Source organism: Rissa tridactyla, chromosome 1 (assembly GCF_028500815.1).
Source record: "Rissa tridactyla isolate bRisTri1 chromosome 1, bRisTri1.patW.cur.20221130, whole genome shotgun sequence".
NCBI lineage: Eukaryota > Metazoa > Chordata > Aves > Charadriiformes > Laridae > Rissa > Rissa tridactyla.
This window is the reverse complement of record NC_071466.1, coordinates 11227949-11251886: the sequence shown is the minus strand read 5'-3', so window position 1 is coordinate 11251886 and position 23938 is coordinate 11227949. Positions and strand designations below refer to the sequence as shown.

At 53.1% G+C, this 23938-nt stretch overlaps 1 protein-coding gene and 1 pseudogene across 1 annotated transcript in view; both read right to left on the bottom strand.

Moving 5' to 3' along the window:
* The window catches only part of LOC128902168 (neuronal acetylcholine receptor subunit alpha-10-like), a 48364-nt gene extending 33128 nt beyond the window's left edge, over nt 1-15236 (bottom strand). The window contains exon 1 of the mRNA XM_054184622.1: nt 14928-15236. Coding sequence (XP_054040597.1) covers nt 14928-15236 — 309 coding nt within the window. The remainder of the gene's footprint in view (nt 1-14927) is intronic.
* A 3359-nt stretch (nt 15237-18595) lies between these two features.
* Nucleotides 18596-23734, bottom strand: LOC128913831 (F-box only protein 39-like; annotated as a pseudogene).
* Between the last annotated feature and the right edge of the window lie 204 nt (nt 23735-23938).

The window sequence follows — 23938 nt, the reverse complement described above, 5'->3', positions numbered from 1 at the left end:
GGGCGTCCAGCCAGGCCTGAGGGACCCACAGGTAGGAGGTGAGGACCTGGTTCACCTTGTCCTGCCGAGGGCAGAGGGTGGGGGACGGGGACGGGGACGGGGACAGACCTCGCTGCCCCCCTGTGGAATAAATACTACATTGGCTAAAAACACAAAAGTACAGCATTGTTCACACAGGAAGGAAAAGTAGAAAATCAAGAGGCTTCTGAGGGAGAAAACAGCCGCAGCTGGCATGAAGAATACAACACCTGTGGTTCCCTGATAAGCTACATGAGGTACGGGACGGGATGCAATTATTCCGCGGCTTTACCTTAGGATGTATAGCGGATACGGGAATGGGATGATACCAGGAAACAGATAAGCTGCCAATTAGCTGCCCGCTCCATACTCAGAGCCAACATTTTGCCAAATTTTGATGAAATGCTGTCCTTTGTGCGAACTTTGCTCATTAGAATGTCATTATAATACCAAAACACACCTCCACCCCGAAGGCTACCCGCCTCCAAGGTGCGACCGCTCCTTCTTGAGCCTGCGCCCTGAGCTTCTCCTAAACTAGACCTTTAATTGTGAAGCGAGAAAAATTTACACCACTCATGGTAAAAGTATGTACGACTAAAGTCACTCAAACTCCACCTCGAAGATAACAAATAGTAGAAAAACAGCCCGAGAGAGGGGGGATACCCAGGGAAGACACCATCGCAAAGAATTCCATCACTGGCTTCTGGGAGCAGGCGACGGGCTGAGCCTCTCTTCCCCCCCATAGGGACGCCTTTGGGTAAGACCTAGATTATACCGAGGGCTTCCTCGGGAAACTCAGAAATTTCTCTAGAGACTCTCTTTTCTGCATGTATAGCCAGGCTGTATCGTTAGAACTTTGTCCCGTGTTTTGTAGATGTAACAATACTTTCATTTGCACGTGCTTTGCAGACAGTGTATTTATCACCGGCTGCCCTAAGAACCTATCTATCTGTTGCTTAAATAAACTGCACTTTTTGAAGTAGCTCGTCCTTTTGGTTTCTCACCGAACGCGACCAAAGACTCGAGAGTGGCCGTGCTAGTTCATGAGCACGACTAGACGGAAGGTGCAGTCCACTAGTAGTGTATCCAAATCGTAACACTTTAATACACATTAAACGCCATTGGGCTGATAGTGCTGAATTGGGCATCCCTCAGGATTTAAACCCAGCCGCACCTGGCCTCCCACCTCGGTGAGGAGTGTTAGAACACAAGGGGGTTCCTTTTCTGCCAAAACCGCTTTGCCCCTTTCCATGCGACACCCCCGACCCGCCCCCTGGGCCCCAGCCTGGCGGCCTCTGCAAGGGTCCCGAGGGCTGGGCTGCCTTTGGGGGGTTGCGCTGGTCTGGGGGGGCTGGGCAGGGTCGAGCTGGATGCCAGCGGTCCCAGCTCATTTTGGGGAGGGCTGTGCTGCTTTGGGGGGGGTTGGAGAGAGCTGAGCAGGTTTCCAGTGATCCCAGCTCATCTGGGGGAGGACTGGCTCATGGTAAGCTGGCCGGCCACCAGCACCCCCAGGTCCTTTTCTGCGGGGCAGCTTTCCAGCCACTCTTCCCCAAGCCCCTGGCGTTGCTTGGGGTTGTTGTGACCGAAATGCAGGACCCGGCCCTTGGCCTTATTAAACCTCATCCAATTGGCCTTGGCCCATCCCTCCAGCCTGTCCAGGGCCCTCTGGAGAGCCTTCCTTCCCTCAAGCAGATCGACACTCCCTCCTAGCTTGGTGTCATCTGCAAACTCACTGAGGGTGCATTATTGTTACACATAACAATACACGATCTGATAAAGATAGTAAACGCAATAATAGACATTGTCTCTCTCTTCGGGTGGGGTGTAATGCACAAGGGGCAAGGGCCCCCCCATCTCCACAGGAGAGTCGGCATTACTGTAGCACATCCTGTTGTCATTACACAAAACTGATTCTCTGCTCCTGTCAAGGGACAAAACTGATCTGCTGACAGTCACAGGGATAGAGAAAATATTGACTTTTTTATTGGATCAGAAGTGGGGCACCCCAGGGGGTTCCCGGCCCCACACCTCCCAGCCATTAGGGGAAATTTCTGAAGCAGATGCAGCGCGGCCGGCAGCCGCCTCTGGCCATGGGCTGTCTGGCCATGGCAGTCTGGCCATGGGCTCGCCGCGCTGCTGCCTCTCCCCCCACTGCTTGAAAATGCGCAAGAGCTCAAGTAGAGCTCTTGCGTGGTCCTTGTTGGCAGTTCCAGTGGGGGCTCCTGGCACAGGGCTGGCCCTGGCTCCTCCACCCTCCCCTTGACAGCCCTGGGGGGATGGCGGGGTCCTGAGTAGTCGAGTGCTGCCAGCTCCGCCATCCCACCAGGACAGGCCTCTGGGAAGGGTAGAGGGAGCTGAAGGAAGAGGAGCCTCTGTCTGTCATGGAGTCCATGGTGACCAGCGGGGCCCATGGGGAGAGGGGCTTCCTATTCAAGGTCACCGCACTCGCCCTGCAGAGGAGGAGAAAGAGACCCCGCTGCACCCCGGAGCCCAGCGGGACCCGCGGGCAGCACCCCTCCTTGGCCGGTGGGCAGGGCTGCCCAGCGCAGGCAGGGGCAGGGCACGGGGTGAGGGTCTGGGGCAGCATCTGGGGTCTCCCCCACACTCACCGCTTCTCCTGCTTGTGCCGGGATTTCTCCACTCCTCCATCCACTGGCTGAGAAGCTGCGGAGGGAGGAGACAGAGTGAGCGGCCAGCAGCTGCCGGCACAGCCCCGGCTCAGGGCTGCCGTGGGGTGTAGGACATTTGCAGGGTGCTCGGTGCTGGGGCCACTCACCGCTCTGCTTCTCCGGCTGGGCTCCTGTCTTCCTTGTCTGACGCTTCTTCTTCTTCTTCACTTCTGGAAGGTCCCCAGAGCTGGGTGAGACAGGAGCCCCAACCAGTCCCACACCACAGCCACCCACACCACTCCACGCCACCCCTCACCACCCCACGCCGCAGCACAGTGTGGTGCAGCACAGTGTGGTCCAACAGTCACCTACCTGAAGCCGCTTGCTCTGCAGCAGAGATGAGAATATGCTGAGCCCTGTCACGATCAGGATGAGAGGGCCCAGGGGAGACAAGGCATCAGAGCGCCCATGGCACGGACTCCAGTGTGGCTGCAGAGCTCCGAGTCACCACCACAGAACCGCGATGTAGCTCCCCAGTGTCCTCCTGGGTCCTTGTTTTTCCCCAATTCCCCCTCCCGGTTGGGGAGGGGTCATCGGGTGAGAGAGTAGTTGTCTAAAGGACAATAAATTGTGGTGGGTTTCTCAAACCATAACGAGCAGGAGAGGGAGAAAGGGAGAGGGAGAAAGGGAGAGGGAGAAAGGGAGAGGGAGAAAGGGAGAGGGAGAAAGGGAGAGGGAGAAAGGGAGAGGGAGAAAGGGAGAGGGAGAAAGGGAGAGGGAGAAAGGGAGAGGGAGAAGGGCCCCACCCCTTCAGGGCATGGTTTGGGTGGGAAGGGACCTCTAAAGGCCACCCAGTGCCACCCCCTGCCCTGGGCAGGGACACCTCCCACCAGCCCAGCTTGCTCCAAGCCCCGGACAACCTGGCCTTGAACCCCTCCAGGGATGGGGCAGCCACAGCTTCTCTGGGCAACCTGGGCCAGGGGCTCACCGCCCTCACAGCCAAGAATTTCTGCCTCAGATCTCAGCTCAATCTCCCCTCTTGCAGTGGAAAACCCTTCCCCCTCGTCCCGTGGCTCCCCTCCCTCATCCAGAGTCCCTCCCCAGCTTTCCTGGAGACCCCTTGAGGGACTGGAACGGGCTCCAAGGTCTCCGCGGAGCCTTCTCTTCTCTTCTCCAGGCTGAACGTTTCATCGAATCACAGAATTTCAGAGTTGGAAGGGACCTCTAGAGATCATCTATCCAACTCCCCTGCTAAAGCAGCATTGCCCACAGCACACTACTCACGACTGCATCCAGGCACGTCTTGAAAGTCTCCAGAGAAGGAGACTCCACAACCTCCCTGGGCAGCCTCTTCCAGTGCGCTCTCACCCTCACCGTGAAGAAGTTTTTCCTCATGTTTGATCGGAACTTCCTCTGTTCCAGCTTGTGCCCGTTACCCCTCGTCCTCTTACTGGCAGCCACTGAAAAGAGTCTGCCTCCATCCTCCTTCAGCCCACCCTTCAGATACTTGTAAACATTAATAAGGTCTCCCCGCAGCCTTCTCTTCTCCAGGCTGAACAACCCCAACTCTCTGCTGCTCTGCCCTCTCCCTGACGCTCCGCAGCCTTTCTGCTCCCTCTTTGACCTCTGCCGCCAGGCCGAGCGGATCAGCCGCCTGCTCGCACCTCACGCACCCGGCATCCCTTCTACCCTCCGCTACCCGGCAGAGGTGAAGGCGCTCCCTGCAGACACAGCCCGGGGGGGCTGCAGGCGTCCAGGGGGGCTCTGTCTGCGTGGCCGCGTCTCCTCTGGAAAGTGCGCAACACGCGGGAGGCTGCGCCTTTCGGGCACAGGCCATGGCTGAGCTCCCCCGCCTCGCCCTGCCTCGGCGTCCCGCGCGAGCTCAACTCCCGCGCGAAATCCCGCGCGAGCTCAACTCTCGCGTGACCTCCCGCGCCCTGGCTGCTCGCCCCGCTCCCGCTCCCGCTCCCGCTCGCCGCCCTCCCCGGGGCCGCCTTTGACGGGGGTGGGGTCTGGCCGCGGCGGCTGCAGGCCCCGCCCCCGCCTCGCCCCCCGCCCTCGCGCCAGCTGCGGCCGAGCTGCGGGTGCCCGCGGGCGAGCTGCGCTTCCCCGCCGCTGCCCGGGCTTGTGCCGGCCTCAGCACAACCCGCCTGGGTGATGCTGCCTCGAAGGGAGCCGGGAGAGACCTGGGAGCCGCCCCCCCCCGGCACTGCCTGGTGGCCCCCGCAGCCCCCGCCCTCTCTCCCCAGCTGTGGCTGAGCCCGTCCCCGCCGGACGGGGGCTGAGATGGGGCTGGGGACCCCCCTGCCGCTGCCGGGACCTGGCTGTGCCTGGGGGCCCTGCTGGGACCCCCCTGTGAGAAATAAGTTCCGGTCCGAATGAAATAGGCTCAGGCAGAATCCTCTGGGAGGCACATTTTCATTCACGCTCTTGCAAGAGCGGGTGACCTAGCAAGTAGGCACACTTTCCGTTCTTGAAACACCACACCTTTTTATTTCCTAATCCCGGCCCAATTTTTCCCTCCCCTCTTTCCCGTTGGTTGGGTACTCCAGGGTTCACGGTCTGTGCGAGGCGCCTAAAATTCTTCCCGCATGTCCTGCCGCTGTTTGCTTCTCTTCATGCTACACCTAAAGAGATTATCTGACTAGTTTATTTCCTTCCTTTTTGGTAACAAAAAAATTGCTCCATGTCATTAGCCCTGGTTAAATGTATGACTACCCTTCCAGACGCTAATCCAGTAGGAATCACTTTGTCCTTTTGTCTGTGTGATAAGAGATGTTCTACAAGCCTTTGCTGGAGCCTCTTTGTCTCAGTCATTCCCTTATCGTGTCACCTCTGATGGAAACGGCTTTTCTCCTCTGCAAAAGCAACACCTGCCTTTCTTACAATTTCCCCCTTTCCTTTCTCATAATCTTATTGTCTTTTGCATTTCCAGGGCATGGTTCCATATGAGGCCTCTGGAGCCGACAGCGTGATGTTACATTCTTCTTCTTCTCGACAGTTTTTATTGTCTTCTAGATGAAGCATTTTCCCAGGGTATGGGGGAGGGTCTACTTCCATTCGTTTCGTGAGGGCAGTTTCAATTAATCGTTGAACTAATCCTCGCACACAGGGAATGATACAGCGTCTGACAGCCGCTAACATTCCCGCTACCGTTATAAGAGAAGTCAATATTGATACCACCATACCTTTCCGTTTCCCAAACCGGGAATCCAGCCAACTTGTCAGTGAGGTGTCTATTCCAGAGTTCTCAGCTAACTCATCAGCTAGACTGGTGAGCCCTTGAAGGGCTTTAGTTATAGCACCATCTGGAGCTGTATTGTTGGGGATGAAGGTGCAGCACCGGTTCCCTAACATTACACACACACCTCCCTTCTCTGCTAAGATCACGTCCGGGGCAATCCTATTTTCCCATGCCATCCGCTGGTTGCATCCAATCGTTCAGCTATTCCTTTCAAAGCATCTCTGGTATAATTAATAAACCTCTGTGGGTTATAGTACATATAATTTATCCAATCTACATTTTTGCTTATAGTTATCCACCAGAAAAAGACAGACTCGAATCCTGCTCCTGTCTGATTCCTTGCTTTGTGTTCATCTGGGACTCCTCTAGGGACTCCAATGGGATCTATATATATCCGTTCATCAAAGGATACACCCACACTTCTTTCTACTCTACTGCCTGAGCTCAGGGTTCCTGTTCCTTTTTCAAATGCTAGGGTGAATGGTATTGCCAATTGTACCATTCCACATGTACCTTTCCAGTTAGCCGGCAACACAGATCGCAAGGTCTTCCCTCCACAATACCACCAGAGATCCACCCAAGGCACTCGTATCGCTGAGTAGTTTCCTTTTACATCCTTGGTCCCATTCAGAGTTTCAGTGCACAGGGTAAATCCCCCCCCAGGTTTGGTAGCATTCACACCCTGCCGTGAGAGGCACGCTGGATGGTTACCAATTGCTGTGGAAAATGCTGGTGGCACTTTAACATCTCTAGATTCCAAGGCAGGAAACAGTAAGGAAAGTGAATGACAAGCCTCGTTTCCCCAGGCCGTCCTTTCTTGGTATAATGCTATCATACACCACATCCCTAGGGAATCTTTCGTCCACCCTAAGGGAAAAGGGACAATCTGTGCTGTGGGCCTTCCTGAGGCACAAGCAGAGCAATTGCTTTGGTTCAAACTATTAACAGTATATTTTACCCATTCTACCCAAGCATTCGTCTCACCGTACCCTGTCTCAATCTCAAATGTTTGTCTAAGATCTGTAATCTCAGCAACCGTTACCAAAGCTGGATCATTCAGTGGTTCCCACTGTTGTATTACTGGGAGTTTTAGTAGTCATAGCTGTCCCTTCTGCTTAACTGCTATTTTCCAGTAGGTCTATTCTAAATCTTCCCCTTGGCTCTCTTCCAGACACATCTGCTCCTATTCCATACCTCAGGTTAGCTGTATCGTCCCTCTGGGTTATAGTTATCAACCGAGGAGTCCATTCAAAAAGGCCACGCTCTGGGGAAGGTGATCCTTTGTAAAAATGTATTTTCTTTTTGAGAGGGTAATAATAAGAAGACTTGAACCACTTGTCATCAATGGCCCACCCTCCAATTTGGGTGGTCCACCACGCTTCACTCCATCGATCACAAGGTGCAGCCTCCTGATATCCCTCTGCGACCCTCCAAATTTCTGGGAACAGGTAACTGTTTTCACCACTCAACCGTCTTTGGGCCTCTAGCTTCCCACACTTCAGTACTTGACAGGCATCAAAGCGTACAGTCTGTGGGGTATCTCCTTTAGTGATATTTATGATAAGCCTAACCGGGTAATCTGGGTGTGCACTTCGTAGGTGATCTAGGTGTACACTCCAGCTTCCTAGTGGGAAGCTCAACACCGCCCCTATGACCAGTATCATCGCAAAACGCTTCTTAAAATTCATGGCATGCACAGATTTATGTCTCCCAACTGGATCATCCCGCCCCAACCCACGGCTTATTGTCTCTTTAGGGTTACTCGCAGTGGGCTGTCAGTAGAATGTACAGTCCACCGTTCTACCGGATCTGTTGGCGGGGGTTCAACTGCTCCTTTTTGCTGAGTGTAGTGAGCCCATCCTTTTTCTGCTGTCCTTACTGCGGTTTCAGTAGTGAGGAGGACTTGGAATGGTCCTTCCCACTCCGGTTGTAGCTTACTCTCCGTCCAGGATTTGACTAGTACCCAGTCCCCTGGTTTATACGGATGGACGACAAATTCCAACGGCGGAGTTTGAGCAAGAAATCCTTTATTTCTGAGGAGAGAGAAAGAAGACGACAACCCCAGTATACGGTTCTTAAGAAACATATCTTTAGTTTCAAAAGTGGGCAAGTCTTCTCTGTTACCCATATAAGGTAGTCCAAAAAGCGTCTCATAGGGCGAGAGACCTGTATCTTTTCTAGAAGCCTGGATCCTCAACAATGCTATGGGTAAACATTTAGTCCGTGGTAATTTCGACAATTGTCTCTTACTGAATTGTCTCTTAATGGTCTGGTTCATCCTCAACTTTTCCTGATGACGGGGGATGCTAGGGGATATGAAATTCCCACACCATCCCTAAACTTTCCAGAATTCCTTGAAGGATTTTAGATAAAATGACTGCCGCGATCTGAGTTTCTATTCTCCACTAACCCGTACCTGGGAATAATCTGTTCGAGTATTATCTTAATTACCCCTGCTGCAGTAGCTGACGCCAAGGGGTAGGCTTCCACCCATCCAGTAAGACGGTCCACTAGGACTAAAAGATCTTTTCGCCTGCCTGTTGGTGGTAGTTCACTGAAGTCTACCTGTATACTTTGGAATGGTCTCAAGCCGGGCTCTCCTCCTCCCAAAGATTGCTTTCTCAAGGCTTTCTTGTTTACTTTCTTACAAATAGCACATCCCTCACAAATTTGTTTGGCTATTGTGTATATGCCAAAGCACCTGTACTTCCACAAAACTATTCGCACGTTGCATGCGTTCCCCAATGGCTTCCCTGTTGTAACACTGTCACTGTTTCTCTCATTGTTTGTTGACCATTTCCCTTCCGTCAGGCAGAATCCATTTACCACCTTTCTCCACTGCCCCTGCTTCTGTCATTGCTTCTCCTGCCCCAAGGCTGCCTCTTTTGCCACCTTGTCCGCTAATCTGTTTCCCCTTGCGGTAATGAATTGTCTCTCTGGTGACCTTTAACATGTAAAGCTGCTATTTCACTTGGTATTAATATATTAGCTAACACCTGCTGTGTAAGTTCTTTGTGTAAAAGTTCTTTCCCTTTGCTGTTTATTAGTCCTCGTTCTTCCCAAATTTTACCAAAGGTATGCACTACCCCAAAGGCATAGCGAGACTCTGTGTATATTGTTCCTTCTCCTTTCTCCAGTTAATTTAAGTGCCTGGTTTAAGGTATACATCTCACATATTTGAGCGGACCGTGCACTAGGTAATTTTTCAGATGCTTTTACTTGTTGGTGTCGCGTAAAAAGGGCTGTAGTTTCCATATTTGTCTGTCAGAGTCCCGGACTTTCACTGATTTACTATCAGAGTCCCACCACAGGACTTTCACTGAATCAGATTCACAAATAATCGAAATTAGTTGTTTTATTGAGAGCGACAGAACAGACTTGAGATTGCCGTTGATAAATTCACTAACTACAATAGCGCTAATTACTTCAGGTTAACATTGCTAGCAAAAATAATGATAGTACAGCAACCCGGGGTAACATTCACCAGAGGGTGAAAGGCGCAGCGCTTACCCAGAAAGGCGTCCCTGCCTGGGGCGGAGGGAGAGAACACAGCCCGTCGACTGGTCCGTCACGTATCAAGTTTCTTCTCTCCCAATTTAACAGTCATTTTCTCCATCCTTTTATCCCCAGACTTACAAGGTTTCCCTCCCCTAGGTGACGTGTAGTATGATTGGGGTGGAGAGACGAGTGCTGTAGTCATATATGTTTAGCATGATCTCTAAAAGCTTCATTAGCATATACAGGGGCGTCAACTTTAATATGCATTTCACAGGTAAGGAGGCAAAGGTCAATTACCAGACATGGCAGCCTCTCAAGGAAACAAAGAGCTACACGAGGTCTCTTGATTTTACTGTCTCTGCTGATGAAAAGCAGGGCTGTCCTGGCTCCCCAAGACTACCCCGTCATTTATGTAGCCTGTGATAGCCAGACAAGCCTTCACTCCCCTGGGTTGCACAAGAGATAGCAAAGCCAGTCTTAATTGCTCTTTGAGCACAGAGACTTCACCTCATTATCCACATTCCACAGTCGACTCACTCCATGCACCACCGCATAGCCATTACACCTCTCTCCTTCTATCCCTCTTGAAGGACCGTCTACGAACAAATGAAGACCCCCAGATAGGGGTTCTTCCCTTAAGTCAGATCGTGTCCTAGTCTGGTACTCAATTACATCTATGCATTCGTGTGTAAGTTCTTCATCCTTTGCCTCTATTTTTTTCACAAAAAGCTCACTGGGTTAAGGCAAGGGCGGGTAGTTAAAATCAAATCATCCTTTTCAATTAAAATTCCTTCATACTTCAGTATTCTTGAATTGGTTAGCCGTTTTCCCGTGGTTTGGGCTAAAATGATTTTTACTTGGTGAGGGGTGCTAACTTCTATCATTCCCCTGGCCACCCTCAGGAGACCAGATCTGAGAGTTTAGATGAACAGGCCACTGGCTGCCGCTTATCCCCCCCCACTCTTGAGTTCCTAACGCAGCCCCTTTGTCTACAGTTACAAATAGTTGAAAAGATTTCTTCAAAGAAGATAAGGCTAAAACTGGAGCTCTGATTAGGCTCTGTTTTCAATCTTACACTAAATCCTCCTCTTCTTCTGTCCAAACCAATACATTCGGATCTTCAGCTAACAGTTTGGAATATAGTCCTTTAGTCTTTTGAGCATACTCCTCTATCCACAGTCTACAGTACCCAGTCAGCCCCCAAAATTTTCTCAGTTCCCTCTTGGTCTTTGGCAGAGGTAAGTCTACTATTCCTTTGATCCTCTCAGGATTTATAGGATTTATTTTTTCGACTCCCTTCACTGACTACATGTCCCAAGTACTTCACTTCTGTTTCCACCTATTGCAATTTTTTTTATTTTTTTTTTTTGAGACCCTCAAACCTTACTGTCCCAAAAAGCTCAGTAACTCATTCGTGGCTTCTTTTACCCTGCCTTCTTCCTCCCCAGATACCAATAATCATCCACATACTGAAGCAGGGCTACTCCCGATGGAGGGCTGGATTGTTCAAGCACTTGTTCTAACACTTGCCAAGCAAATTAGGGGATTCTGTAAATCCCACAATGATAACGCCCTACCGGTGAACCTCGAGCTGCTGGTAGGAGCGGTCGGGGCAGTCCTCGTCCCCTGTTATTCACCCCTCTCCCTCGCCCCCAAGTAACAGCCTAAGGGGTCCCACTTTGGGGATTCAATTTCTTTGTCGATTGAAACATCACCGACGGTCTGGGCTGCGAACATATAAAATGGATTTGGGCGTTCCTGAATCTATTCATCTTGACCCAGCAAAAAGCATATTCACCTTCTTCAACTTCCTTATTAGTCCTTATTATTCACATACATGTTTAAAGTCTGACAGACCCAGTCTTCATCAGATCCAAATTTGGACCAAAATACACTAGGAGGTCTTATGGGTTCTTTGGTCCAAACAAATTCAAATGCAAATGCAAACGTGTCCCACCTGGGACACCTCTGGGATCCTCTAAGACAGACACAGGACCCCTAGGACACCCCTGAGACCCTTCCCAGGATGTCCACGGCCCCCCCGTCCGCCCCCGGCTCCTCCGGGATGCGGTCCGAACAAAACAAATCATTTTCTTTTTATCTTTATCCCTTGTACAAGAAGAATCATTCCGAAACCTCAGCATTCTCCCCTAAAGGACTGTCTGGGGCAATGTTCCCGGGGTCTTTCTTAGTATCCCCTTCTTCATCCCTAGGCCTAGAATCCTTATTTCCCATTCTGAACAGAGACTTTTCTTACACCCCTTCCTTTCGCTTCGTCCTTCTCCGGCTGCGCCCCTCGCGGGACTACAGAACCGCAGACCCCGACTCCACACTCGCTTCGTACCGCAGTACGTCTCAGTCACTCACACACAAGTCTCTTAGAATGTCCCGACCACCAAGGCAATACTTTAACGGTCCGATTTTTCTTACCTTGGTCCGTGCACGGAGTTGCCTGGTCGTACTCTCTGTGCCGACTGCACCTATCCCTTTTCCCCCTGTGGTTCACAGAGTCTGCTGTACAACTGGGTCTCGAGATCTTAGTCGATTCCTCCCGGAATCCCTGCGACGATCCACGAGACCGTTGAAAACAACGGGACGCGTCTTCCCGTCCTTCGGCAACACGGACTCCCAAGAAGATGACTTCTGCTCCCGGACGAGCCCCCAAATTGTGAGAAATAAGTTCCGGTCCGAATGAAATAGGCTCAGGCAGAATCCTCTGGGAGGCACATTTTTGTTCACGCTCTTGCAAGAGCGGGTGACCTAGCAAGTAGGCACACTTTCCGTTCTTGAAACACCACACCTTTTTATTTCCTAATCCCGGCCCAATTTTTCCCTCCCCTCTTTCCCGTTGGTTGGGTACTCCAGGGTTCACGGTCTGTGCGAGGCGCCTAAAATTCTTCCCGCATGTCCTGCCGCTGTTTGCTTCTCTTCATGCTACACCTAAAGAGATTATCTGACTAGTTTATTTCCTTCCTTTTTGGTAACAAAAAAATTGCTTAAAGTCATTAGCCCTGGTTAAATGTATGACTACCCTTCCAGACGCTAATCCAGTAGGAATCACTTTGTCCTTTTGTCTGTGTGATAAGAGATGTTCTACAAGCCTTTGCTGGAGCCTCTTTGTCTCAGTCATTCCCTTATCGTGTCACCTCTGATGGAAACGGCTTTTCTCCTCTGCAAAAGCAACACCTGCCTTTCTTACACCCCTGAGCGGAGTTGGCGCAGGGCTGGGGTCTCGGTGGGACACCCGTCCCCGCTGCCCTGCGCTTTCCATGCTGCCTGGCCCCTTTGCCTTCCTCCTCGGCCGCTGGGGCTGCCCTGGCCGGGCTCCCTCCTCGCCCCGGGGCTCCCCGCGGGGACAGCGGCTCCTTCCCCTCGCCATGTCCCCCCAGCCGGGTCCCTGCACTCAGCCGGGGGCGGTGCTGCTGGCCCCCCCGCGCTCCCCTCGCTACGGCCATCCCTGCTGCCAGCGTCTGTGCGCCATCCCAGCCAGCCCGAGGGCACTCTGTGTCCCCCGCACCCTGTTCCGGCTGCCCCAGCGCCTCCGGCTCTCATCCCCAGGTTCCCCCATCACCCACGGGTGTCCCCCCGGGTTTGGCCACCGTCCCCCTCCCCACCAGCTGATCAGTCCCCTCCACCGGTGACAAGATGGCATGAGCCCCGAGGCCTCCGACAGCCAGTCTGTGGGGTGTGGGGCAGGGATGGGGACGAGGGGCCCAGCCCCCCCCGGCACAGGCTGTCGGGCAGGGTGAGCGCGGACCAGCCGCCATCGCTGTCGCAGGAGAAGAGCCAGAGGTCACTCAGCCAGAGCTGATGGAGTCGTTATTTTATTGAGGACGGATCAGTAAATGCAGGGGGGTGAGATATTCCGTAAGCCCGGATGGATCGGCAGGAAATGCTCCGCTATTTACCGCACGCGGGGTTTGGGTGGGATACAAAGGTCATGACGTCGGTTTCCCATATGTATCTTAAATGTCACAGGTATGCAAAGGTACGGTGTCTCTCAGCCTCGAGGGGTCCCCTTGAGAGGGGTCCCTGCTCCAGGGGACAGTCCCCACCTGGGCAGGGGGAGCTCCACAGACCCCAATGGCTGCGGGTGTTTAGAGCATCGAGGGGTTGAGTCGTAGTCGGGTTTTCTGCTGCGTTCAGGCTGTTTCAGCCACTTACCAGCCCGATCTCCAGCCGAAACAGGGCTGGTTTTTGGTTTTGGTGCTGAGCTCTCGCTGACAGCCTCATGCAAGAGCATTAACTTGGGTTTGGCTGAGCATCTGCCTGCACCCAAGTGCGGTTCGCTCACACAGCAGGGCTGCACCCCTCACCGTCCCCTACCCGCGCAACAACCTGCACCCGCCCCTGAACGTGGCGGCTTCCCCTTGTGCGGCTCCAACGGCAGCTTCCCCTTCAAATTCCCCCACTCCAACCCGGCGAGAGCCCTGCAGCTGCTGCGGGACCCTGCCAGCCACCCGCGGCACCCAAGTGCTGCCCCACACCCGCCATGGGTGCTATGATGGACCCCAGCACTGACCTGCCCTGCCCTGGGTGGGCAGCAGCCCCAGAGCTCCACGAGCCCCGCACTCTGTCACCAAAGGCGTCGAGGGCCAGACCCCTCCGTCCCTCCTGGGCACCATCCTGGCCCCAGCCAGCACCCGGAGGGGACGGGGTGGGGGCTGCCCTACTCCCCTGGGACCCTCAGCAGGGCTGCCGGACACTGGAGTGGCGTCTCGGGGGGCTGCAGCAGACCCGGCCCCTGGCCAGGCAGGGTGGCAGGCACCGGTGGGGACACAGGAGGAGCGGAAGGTGTCTCTGTATATATATATATATGTGGTCCGGAGGAGGTCCCGGAGATGCTGGGAGGGCTGGAGGCCCTCTGCTGTGAGGACAGGCTGAGAGAGTTGGGCAGGTTCAGCCTGGAGAAAGAAAGCTCCGTGGAGACCTTGGAGCCCCTTCCACTCCCTCAAGGGGCTCCAGCAAAGCTGGGGAGGGACTCTGGATGAGGGAGGGGAGCCATGGGATGAGGGGGAAGGGGTTTCCACTGCAAGAGGGGAGATTGAGCTGAGGTCTGAGGCAGAAATTCTTGGCTGTGAGGGCGGTGAGCCCCTGGCCCAGGTTGCCCAGAGAAGCTGTGGCTGCCCCATCCCTGGAGGGGTTCAAGGCCAGGTTGGCCAGGGCTTGGAGCAAGCTGGGCTGGTGGGAGGTGTCCCTGCCCAGGGCAGGGGGGTGGAATGAGATGATCTTTAAGGTCCCTTCCCAGCCAAACCATTCTGTGATTCTATGATTCTACATCTATATTTCTCTACGTCACCACCCAGACAACTGCTCGGGGGGCCGTGACCCCTCAACCCTGCAGCTGGGGCAGCCCCGGCCGAGTCAGGTTCCCGCTCTCAGGCTCCTCTTCCCTGGCGCTGGTGGAGCTTCCACCCTGCAGGTCCACGAAGGGCCAAGGGGTGCTCAGGATGAGCCACCCCCATGGGGCACCCGTGGCCACCACTGTCCCTGGGGGCAGTGAGTCCACAGGGCCATCATGCAGCATTGCCCAGGACCAGCACACTCATGAGGACGACCATGAGGAAGAAGACGCACATGAAGAAGCAGTCCATCACCTTGGACACCTTCTTCCTCTCACCGGTCCAGCACTGGGAGGCTCGGTGGTGCCAGAAGCAGCCAGCGACGTAGCCCACGTTCCTCAGCAGGTCATTGTGGTGGCACAAGCAGCAGTGCCGGGGACAGCCCCCTGCCTTGGCACCCACCTCCCCCTCCGTGCGGCTCTCCCCTGGACCCCCAGTGTCCTCCCTGCCCGCCTGCCTGCCCGGCACCCGCCGGGGGCTCTTGCAGCTCTCGTCCACCTCGTAGACGCTGCAGAGCCCGGCCATGTGGGCCACAGTTAGCAAAGGGCACCTGGCTAGTTCACACCAGGGGTTCTAATAATTGACTGGTCCTGCCCAATCAGAACTTCCACGTACCGTAGAAGGGGATAAAGTCCCCGTAGTGCACATGAAGAGTATGTCAGGGAAGACAGTCTGGGTTAGTCCGGCCTCGGGCAAAAGCAAACCCATCTCTGGGATTGCTTTCACTTAAGGAAGAGAGAACTAGAGCAGGGCAGGTTTAGATTAGGCATTAGGAAGAAGTTCTTTACAACGAGGGTGGTGAGACAATGGCACAGTTTGCCTGGAGAGGTGGTGGAGGCCCCATCCCTGGAGACATTCAAGGAGGGACTTCATGAGGCTCTGAGCAACCTGATCTAGTTGAAGATGTCCCTGCTTACTGCAGGGGGGTGGGACTAGATGGCATTTAAAGGTCCCTTCCAACCCAACACCTTCTATGATTCTCTAAGGCCCTGGGGGCACTTGGACGGTGATGCAGAAGGATGGGGAGCTCTGATATGCACCTCATAGAATCATAGAATCTTCATGGTTGGAAGGGACCTTTGAGATCATCGAGTCCAACCATACACACACAAAAAAACCCCCTACAATCTCTGCCACTAGAGCATGCCCTGAAGTGCCAAATCTAGGCGTTTCTTAAACACCTCTAGGGATGGTGACTCAACCACCTCCCTGGGCAGGTCATTCCAGTGCCTGACCACTCTTTCAGTGAAGTAATTCTTCCTACTATCTAATCTAAACCTTCCCTGCCGCAGCTTCAGACCATTTCCTCTGGTCCTGTCATTATTCACCTGGGAGAAGAGGCCAACACCCACCTCTCTCCAACCTCCTTTCAGGGACTTGTGGAGGGCAATGAGGTCTCCCCTCAGCCTCCTCTTCTCCAAGCTAAACATGCCCAGCTCCCTCAGCCTCTCCTCATAGGACTTGGTCTCCAGACCCCTCACCAGCCTGGTAGCTCTCCTCTGGACACGCTCCAGCACTTCAAGGTCCCTCTTGTACAGAGGGGCCCAGAACTGAACACAGCACTCCAGGTGAGGCCTCACCAGTGCCGAGTACAGAGGCACGATCACTTCCCTACTCCTGCTGGCCACGCTATTCCTCATACAAGCCAGAATGCTGTTGGCCTTCTTGGCCACCTGGGCACACTGCTGGCTCATGGTAAGCTGGCCGGCCACCAGCACCCCCAGGTCCTTTTCTGCGGGGCAGCTTTCCAGCCACTCTTCCCCAAGCCCCTGGCGTTGCTTGGGGTTGTTGTGACCGAAATGCAGGACCCGGCCCTTGGCCTTATTAAACCTCATCCAATTGGCCTTGGCCCATCCATCCAGCCTGTCCAGGGCCCTCTGGAGAGCCTTCCTTCCCTCAAGCAGATCAACACTCCCACCTAGTTTGGTGTCATCTGCAAACCTACCGAGGGTGCACTCAGTCCCCTCATCCAGATCATTGATAAAGATTTTAAACAAAACTGGCCCCAAAACTGAGCCCTGAGGGACACCACTGGTGACCGGCCGCCAAGAGGATTTCACCCCACTAATCACAACTCTCTGGGCACGGCCATCCAGCCAGTTTTTAACCCAGCAAAGAGTACACTTGTCTATGCCACGATTCGCCAGCTTCTCCAGGAGAATGCTGTGGGGGACGGTGTCAAAGGCCTTACCAAAGTCCAGAGAGACAACGTCCACAGCCTTCCCCGCATCCAGAAGGCGGCTCACATGGTCATGGGGATCTGACTGTGGGTGAGACAAGCCAATGAATCAATTTGTGTGATGTTAATTGCTAAATAGCCCTGCCACTCTATGTCATCATTATTAGAATTGCTAGATGCCATACCAATGGGACTCCAGTAAGAATCACTCAAAACAATGGCAGATGGACTTTGATGAACGTGAGTAAAGCGCAGCGGTGATGGGATCACACCTGATCTCAGCAACTGGTGCCCAGCAACTTCCTCAAGATTGACATCTTCAACCTGCGGAACCTGGGCAGGGTCCGCACCAGCTACACCAGCGGCGAGCTCTGGATACAGCATGCAGGAGTCCAGCACCACACACCATCTCCCCTGCCCTGAGAGACTGCTCTGACAGAGGGAGCCCAAAGCCATGGGTTAAATGAACTCAACCTCAACGGACATTGTCGAGGGATGGCCCAGAGACTAAGGGTCGGTCTCTTCTCTCAAGGAACAGGCGACAGGACAAGAGGAAACGGCCTCAAGTTGCACCAGGGGAGGTTTAGGATGGATATTAGGAAAAACGTTTTCACCAAAAGGGTTGTCATTGGAAGAGGCTGCCCAGGGCAGTGGTGGAGTCACCATCCCGGGAGGGATTTACAAGCCGGGCAGACGTGGTGCTGAGGGACATGGGATAGCGGTGGTTTTTGTCAGTGTTGGGTTGATGGTTGGACTTGATGATCTGAAAGGTCCCTTCCAACCTCGACCATTCTATGATAGCTGTATGTCTATAGATGTGTGTATATATCAAAGACAGGGAAAAGCGGTGGTAATTCATTGGAAAGTGTAAGATCTGGGCATGACGTTGAAGGTATAGAACAAAGGGTGGATAACGCCCGGTTCTGGCAGGAATAGGGTCAATTTTCCCAAGGAGCTGGCACGGGACACAGGTATTCCATACCATCACCATGCGAGCCATGCCCAGTCTATAGCCGGGAGCTGGCTGGAAAAGGGAGCAGGAGATCCCCGCTGGGGGGTAGGCTGGGGGCTTCCCGGCTCCGGTCGGTGAGCAGTGGTACATTAATGGTGTTCTGTACATTCCTCTAACAGCGTTATTGTTGTGGTTTTCCGCTTTCCTTCTCTGTTCTGTTAAACTGCCTTGATCTCAACCCACGAGTTTTGCCTTTTTCTTCCCATTCTACCCCTCTCCCGTGGCGGGGGGGAAGCGAGCGAGTGGCCACCTGGTTCTTTGTTGGTGGCTGAAGTTAAACCAGGACATCACCCCACGTCTCAGTTTCCCTCTTTGTAAAATGGAAACAGCGCGCTGGGCTTCATTGGTAAGGTGTTTGAAGCTCTACAATGAGAGGTGCTGAAGAAAGAGGGGGCCTTATTTTTCCTAGAGATGCCCGTAAGGGTGGAAAAGGGCTTGCTGCTTCCTTTGGTTCTGGCGAGGAAAAACAAAGCAAGGGCAAGAAGAAATGATGCTGGAGATGTAGCGGGCCCGTTCCCAAGTCCAACATTTTAACGCGTGGAGCGCAACCTTGTCCCTTGCCTCTGTCTTGCTGTAAAGGTCTCTCTCGTTCAGAGGCACTGCTGTTGAGATTCAAATCCCTTCCTAGAGCCCTCCAAAGGATGCATTCATTGCTTGCAGAGGGCACCGGGTGTTCTTCTCGCTTCCTCTGGTTTATACCATTGGGTAGACGACAGCAAAATAATTAATCTCTGAGTCAATCAGGTATTTGAACCTCCTGTAAATAGTGTGCAAGAGCTGAGCAAGGCGTTCGACACGGTCTCCCACAGCATCCTCATAGGGAAACTTAGGAGGCGTGGGTTAAATGAATGGACATAGATATGGTGGACAGATAACTGGTTAAAAGACAGAGCTCAGAGGGTCATGACTAGGGGCAAAGAGTCTAGCTGGAGGTCAGTGACGAGTGGTGTTCCCCAGGGGTCAGTACTGGGTCCAGTCCTCTTCAATATATTCATCAATGACCTGGACGAAGGGATAGAGTGCACCCTCGGCAAGTTTGCTGATGACACAAAGCTGGGGGGGCGGGTGGCTGACACACCAGAAGGCTGTGCCGCCATACAGAGAGACCCGGAGAGGTTGGAGAGTTGGGCAGAGAGGAACCTTATGAAATTCAATAAGGGCAAGCGTAGGGTGCGGCACCTGGGGAGGAATAACCCCCGGCACCAGTCCAGGTTGGGGGCTGACCTGCTGGAGAGCAACTCTGTGGAAAGAGACCTGGGAGTCCTGGTGGGCAACAGGATGACCATGAGCCAGCAATGTGCCCTTGTGGCCAAGAAGGCCAATGGCATCTTGGGGGGCATCAAGAAGAGTGTGGCCAGCAGGTGGAGGGAGGTCATCCTCCCCCTCTGCTCGGCCCTGGGGAGGCTGCGTCTGGAGTACTGGGTCCAGTTCTGGGCTCCCCAGTTCCAGAAGGACAGGGAACTGCTGGAGAGGGGACAGCAAAGGGCTACCAGGGTGATGAGGGGACTGGAACACCTCTCTGATGAAGAAAGGCTGAGGGACTTGGGTCTCTTTGGTCTGGAAAAAAGACGACTGAGGGGGGATCTTATCAACGCTTAGAAATACTGAAAGGGGGGGTGTCAGGAGGATGGGGCCGGGCTCTTTTCAGTGGTGCCCAGTGACAGGACAAGAGGTAACAGGCACAAACTTGACCATAGGAAGTTCCACCTAAACATGAGGAGGAACTTCTTTCCTGTGAGGGTGGCAGAGCCCTGGCACAGGCTGCCCAGAGAGGTGGTGGAGTCTCCGTCTCTGGAGACATTCCAAACCCACCTGGACGCGTTCCTGTGCAACCTGCTCCGGGTGACCCTGCTCTGGCAGGGGGTTGGACTGGAGGGTCTCCAGAGGTCCCTTCCAACCCCTGCCATTCTGTGATTCTGTGGGCCTCTTCACTAGGCTCTTATCAGGCTGTGTAAATCCCGACCTGTACGAATGAATGTCGGTCGTGTCTCTCACATACACGGAGCGTGCTCAGCCCATTACATTTCATGACAACAAGAAGCCTCTGTGACTAATGAGGAACCCAGAGAAGCCAAATGCCTTGGCTTGGAGTAAAATCTTGAGGTGTGACTGTTTTCACTCCAAACTGACGGAAAACACCATCTCCTGCTGAAGAATCTCTGGGGAGAGCCAGGTTCCTTTTACCCCCAGAAGCGAGGCACCCCTGGGAGCTGCACACATCGGGGAGGATCCACTGAATTCCGCATCTGGCATGCAAAGCAGCATGACAGCATGGTGTACACCAGCCACAGTCGTGGTCTGGCCCAGTTCAACACAGCATCCCTAAAGAGTGAGATGTGCTTCCATCTTTTTGCAGTTTAGTGGGATTCAACCCCCCGGCCTCGACTAAAGCGTAGACGTAAGCGCCGGGGCTGGCAGGTGACTCAGAATCCCCAGCTTGAACTAGAGGAGACAGAGGGACCCCCAGCCTAGGAAGGACTCGTGGAACTGCTGGGGCTTGTTGTTCAGCCTCTGCAGCATTCTGTACCTGGCTGAGGAGGTCGGAAAGCCCCGTTTCTGCGAGTGGTTCTCAGGCTCGTTACAATGCTAAAACGTAATCTAGGGAAGGTAGTTATGTTAGCATTTCCGTAAGCGCCCTTTCTCTGGGCCTGGGGACCTCACCTTTCTCTGGCTATTGGAGAGAGGAAGGGAATGGGAGTTTTGAAGCACAAAGTCTTACCTTTAGAGTAGCCAAACTGCATTTCCTTTCTGCCCGGTTTTGGAGCAGCCTCTCCACAGGGGTGACACTTAGAAAGGCCCACACTTCCAGAAAGAACAGCCGTTGGCATGACAAGGTGACCTGTAGCAGCTCATCGTCCAGCAGCTCATGGTCATTGTTCCACTGAAGTGTTAATTCCTTCCAAAAAGAACAAATGTTGCTAGTGCTACTCAACAGAACTGGTGAGCGCAGTAACTAGAATTCAATAAACAAATTTCCCAATACTACCAACAGAAGGGACTGTCAGCAGATCAATTTTGTCCCTTGACAGGAGCAGAGAATCAGTTTTGGGTAACGACAACAGTAGATGCTACGGTAATCCCAACTCTCCCGTGGAGATGGGGGGGGCCCTCGTGCATTACACCCCACCCAGAGAGATAGACAACTCCTGTTACCGTTAGAAGATGCTGCACCCTCAGCTCATGCCATGATCTTACTTGACATATTGGAAATTATCCCCGGTACGAGAGTAGATCCAAAGACAATTTCTAGAAAGCTTTGCAGATCCCGGCTGTTCCTTGGAAGCTCTGCAGCGCAACAGAACCTAAAGAGCGCTGTCAGCAACCATCAGGCCGTGTGCTTCCCTCAGGCGTGCAAAGACCTGATGCTCATTGACGCGGGTCAAGGCTGTCGCACACCTTTGGTGGCACATCCTGCGTGACACCACAGGGCTCTGACATGGGCACCAGTTAATTTACATCCGCTCTAGACGTTTGTGTGTTGCCAAAAGGGAGCAGAACCACGAGTGCAGGCTGACGCAGGCTACAGCTCCACAAGCAAACAGGGTACAGACTCCTCTCCTCATAAGCACATTTCCCTGCAAAAGGGTGGGGTTCAGAAACATCGGAAAGGATAAGCAAGTTACCAGTTACTAAACGTGAACATGTCTAAGTAGAAGAAGCCTAAAGCGGTTTCACAAAACTGAGGTTTTCCTGCCTGTAAAACTCTTTTTGCTCACAGCTGACATCCCAGCACCAGTATTTTGGGTGTTTCAGCTTTTTATGAGGGCAACCTGACATCAGCCTGACAGTGAAGACTGGCATAACGGGCATCGCAACTGGACAAGGACAACGACCTCAACCAGGCTAGAGTGGAACACCGCAGTGGCTCGCTTATGAAAATGACCCTCTGGCCATAACACTGAAGTGGTCAGGAATTCCTCCTGCTGAGCGCTGCTATGCAGAAGGCCTGGAGGATCACTTTGCTTAGCTTTGTGATACCGCGGTGAGATGTCACTCTGGGTTCCCGTACCTGCAGAACACACCAGGAGGCTGGGAGGAGGTTGGTGAGGGTGCGTCTCATTCTCCAGCCTGGGTCTCTGAAACTGTAGCTCCGCAGACTCTTATGCTGCTGACTGGCATCTCCGCTAGCAGGATCCTGGCTAGGTGATCGTGCTTCGTGACTCTTTCAAAGAAGAGGTTCACGCTGAGTTTTGGGGCTCTCTTGGTCAAGTTGGCCCACAACGTTCCTCTGAGCACTTGCCCATGAGGGTCGTGGATATGACATTTGATATTCAAGGTGCACAGGGAATGAGCACTCTGCTCCCGCAGGGTGTTCAGCAGCTCGTCAGAGATGCAGTTGTAATTGAAAGTCAGGATGACCAGGCTGTGGAACTTGGCCATAGTTTGGTGGAACAAGGCACTGCTGAAGACAGGAAGGTGGAGGCTGAAAAAATTCTCGACACCGATTTCAGACAGAGAGCTTTCATTTGTCAAGCAGCTGAGAGAATGCAGAAGCTCACAGCCTTCTTCCAAGGTTACTCTGGCTCCTTTTAAGTTGAGAGAATCAAACCGTTAGCTCATTCTTTTCAGGAAGGTAGAGAAGTTCTTGAGAAACTGAGCCCTCATCACATTTTCACGGATCAAGTGGTCTAATCCCAGGTACCCGATGCTCAGGGACATCAGGCGACTGTTACACTCGCCCAAGCATGAAAGAAGACCTCTCATAGTCACATGACATTTTGGGGTAAAGCCAGTATTGCAAGGATTCCATAAGTTGATCTCAAGTCGCTCCAGCTACTTGCCAAATTTCCTGAGGCACCTGTGGAATGTGGATAATGAGGTGAAGTCTCTGTGCTCAAAGAGCAATTAAGACTGGCTTTGCTATCTCTTGTGCAACCCAGGGGAGTGAAGGCTTGTCTGGCTATCACAGGCTACATAAATGACGGGGTAGTCTTGGGGAGCCAGGACAGCCCTGCTTTTCATCAGCAGAGACAGTAAAATCAAGAGACCTCGTGTAGCTCTTTGTTTCCTTGAGAGGCTGCCATGTCTGGTAATTGACCTTTGCCTCCTTACCTGTGAAATGCATATTAAAGTTGACGCCCCTGTATATGCTAATGAAGCTTTTAGAGATCATGCTAAACATATATGACTACAGCACTCGTCTCTCCACCCCAATCATACTACACGTCACCTAGGGGAGGGAAACCTTGTAAGTCTGGGGATAAAAGGATGGAGAAAATGACTGTTAAATTGGGAGAGAAGAAACTTGATACGTGACGGACCAGTCGACGGGCTGTGTTCTCTCCCTCCGCCCCAGGCAGGGACGCCTTTCTGGGTAAGCGCTGCGCCTTTCACCCTCTGGTGAATGTTACCCCGGGTTGTTGTACTGTCGTTATTTTTGCTAGCAATATTAACCTTAAGTAATTAGCGCTATTGTAGTCAGTGAATTTCTCAACGGCAATCTCGAATCTGCAACTGTCGCTCTCAATAAAGTAACTAATTTTGATTATTTGTGAATCTGATTCAGTGAAAGTCCTGTGGTGGGACTCTGATAGTAAATCAGTGAAAGTCCTGGGACTCTGACAGACAAATATCGAAACTACAGCCCTTTTAACGCGACAGGCACCACAGTGCGCTTTGCAACTCCAGTGTGTCCTCCCTTGAGGGTTGGCCGTTGAAGGTGCTGGTTCTGCTTTTCCAGAGGGATCCCGAGTGCAGGGCCCAATTCCATTTTTTACAGACCAAGGCAGCGTTAGATCTGTCCCTGTCGTCTGACCGATGGAAGACACGTCTCAGACAGACATCAGGTAGGTGAGCCCAGGGGCTCTGCTCAGCTTCGCTGTCATCTTCCATTGAGAGTTTTTCACTTCTCTTCTGGGTGTTGAGCCAAACCTAGACGAAGAAAGGTGTGGGTAGATTTCTTGCCATTCCCAACAGCATAGGCTTCCAAGCAAACGCATGAAAGTTTGCTTCTTCAGTGGCCTTGGGGGCACAGGGAGTTGGGAGGGGACAGAGCCAGGACAGCTGACCCCGACTGAGCAAAGGGACATTCTGTGC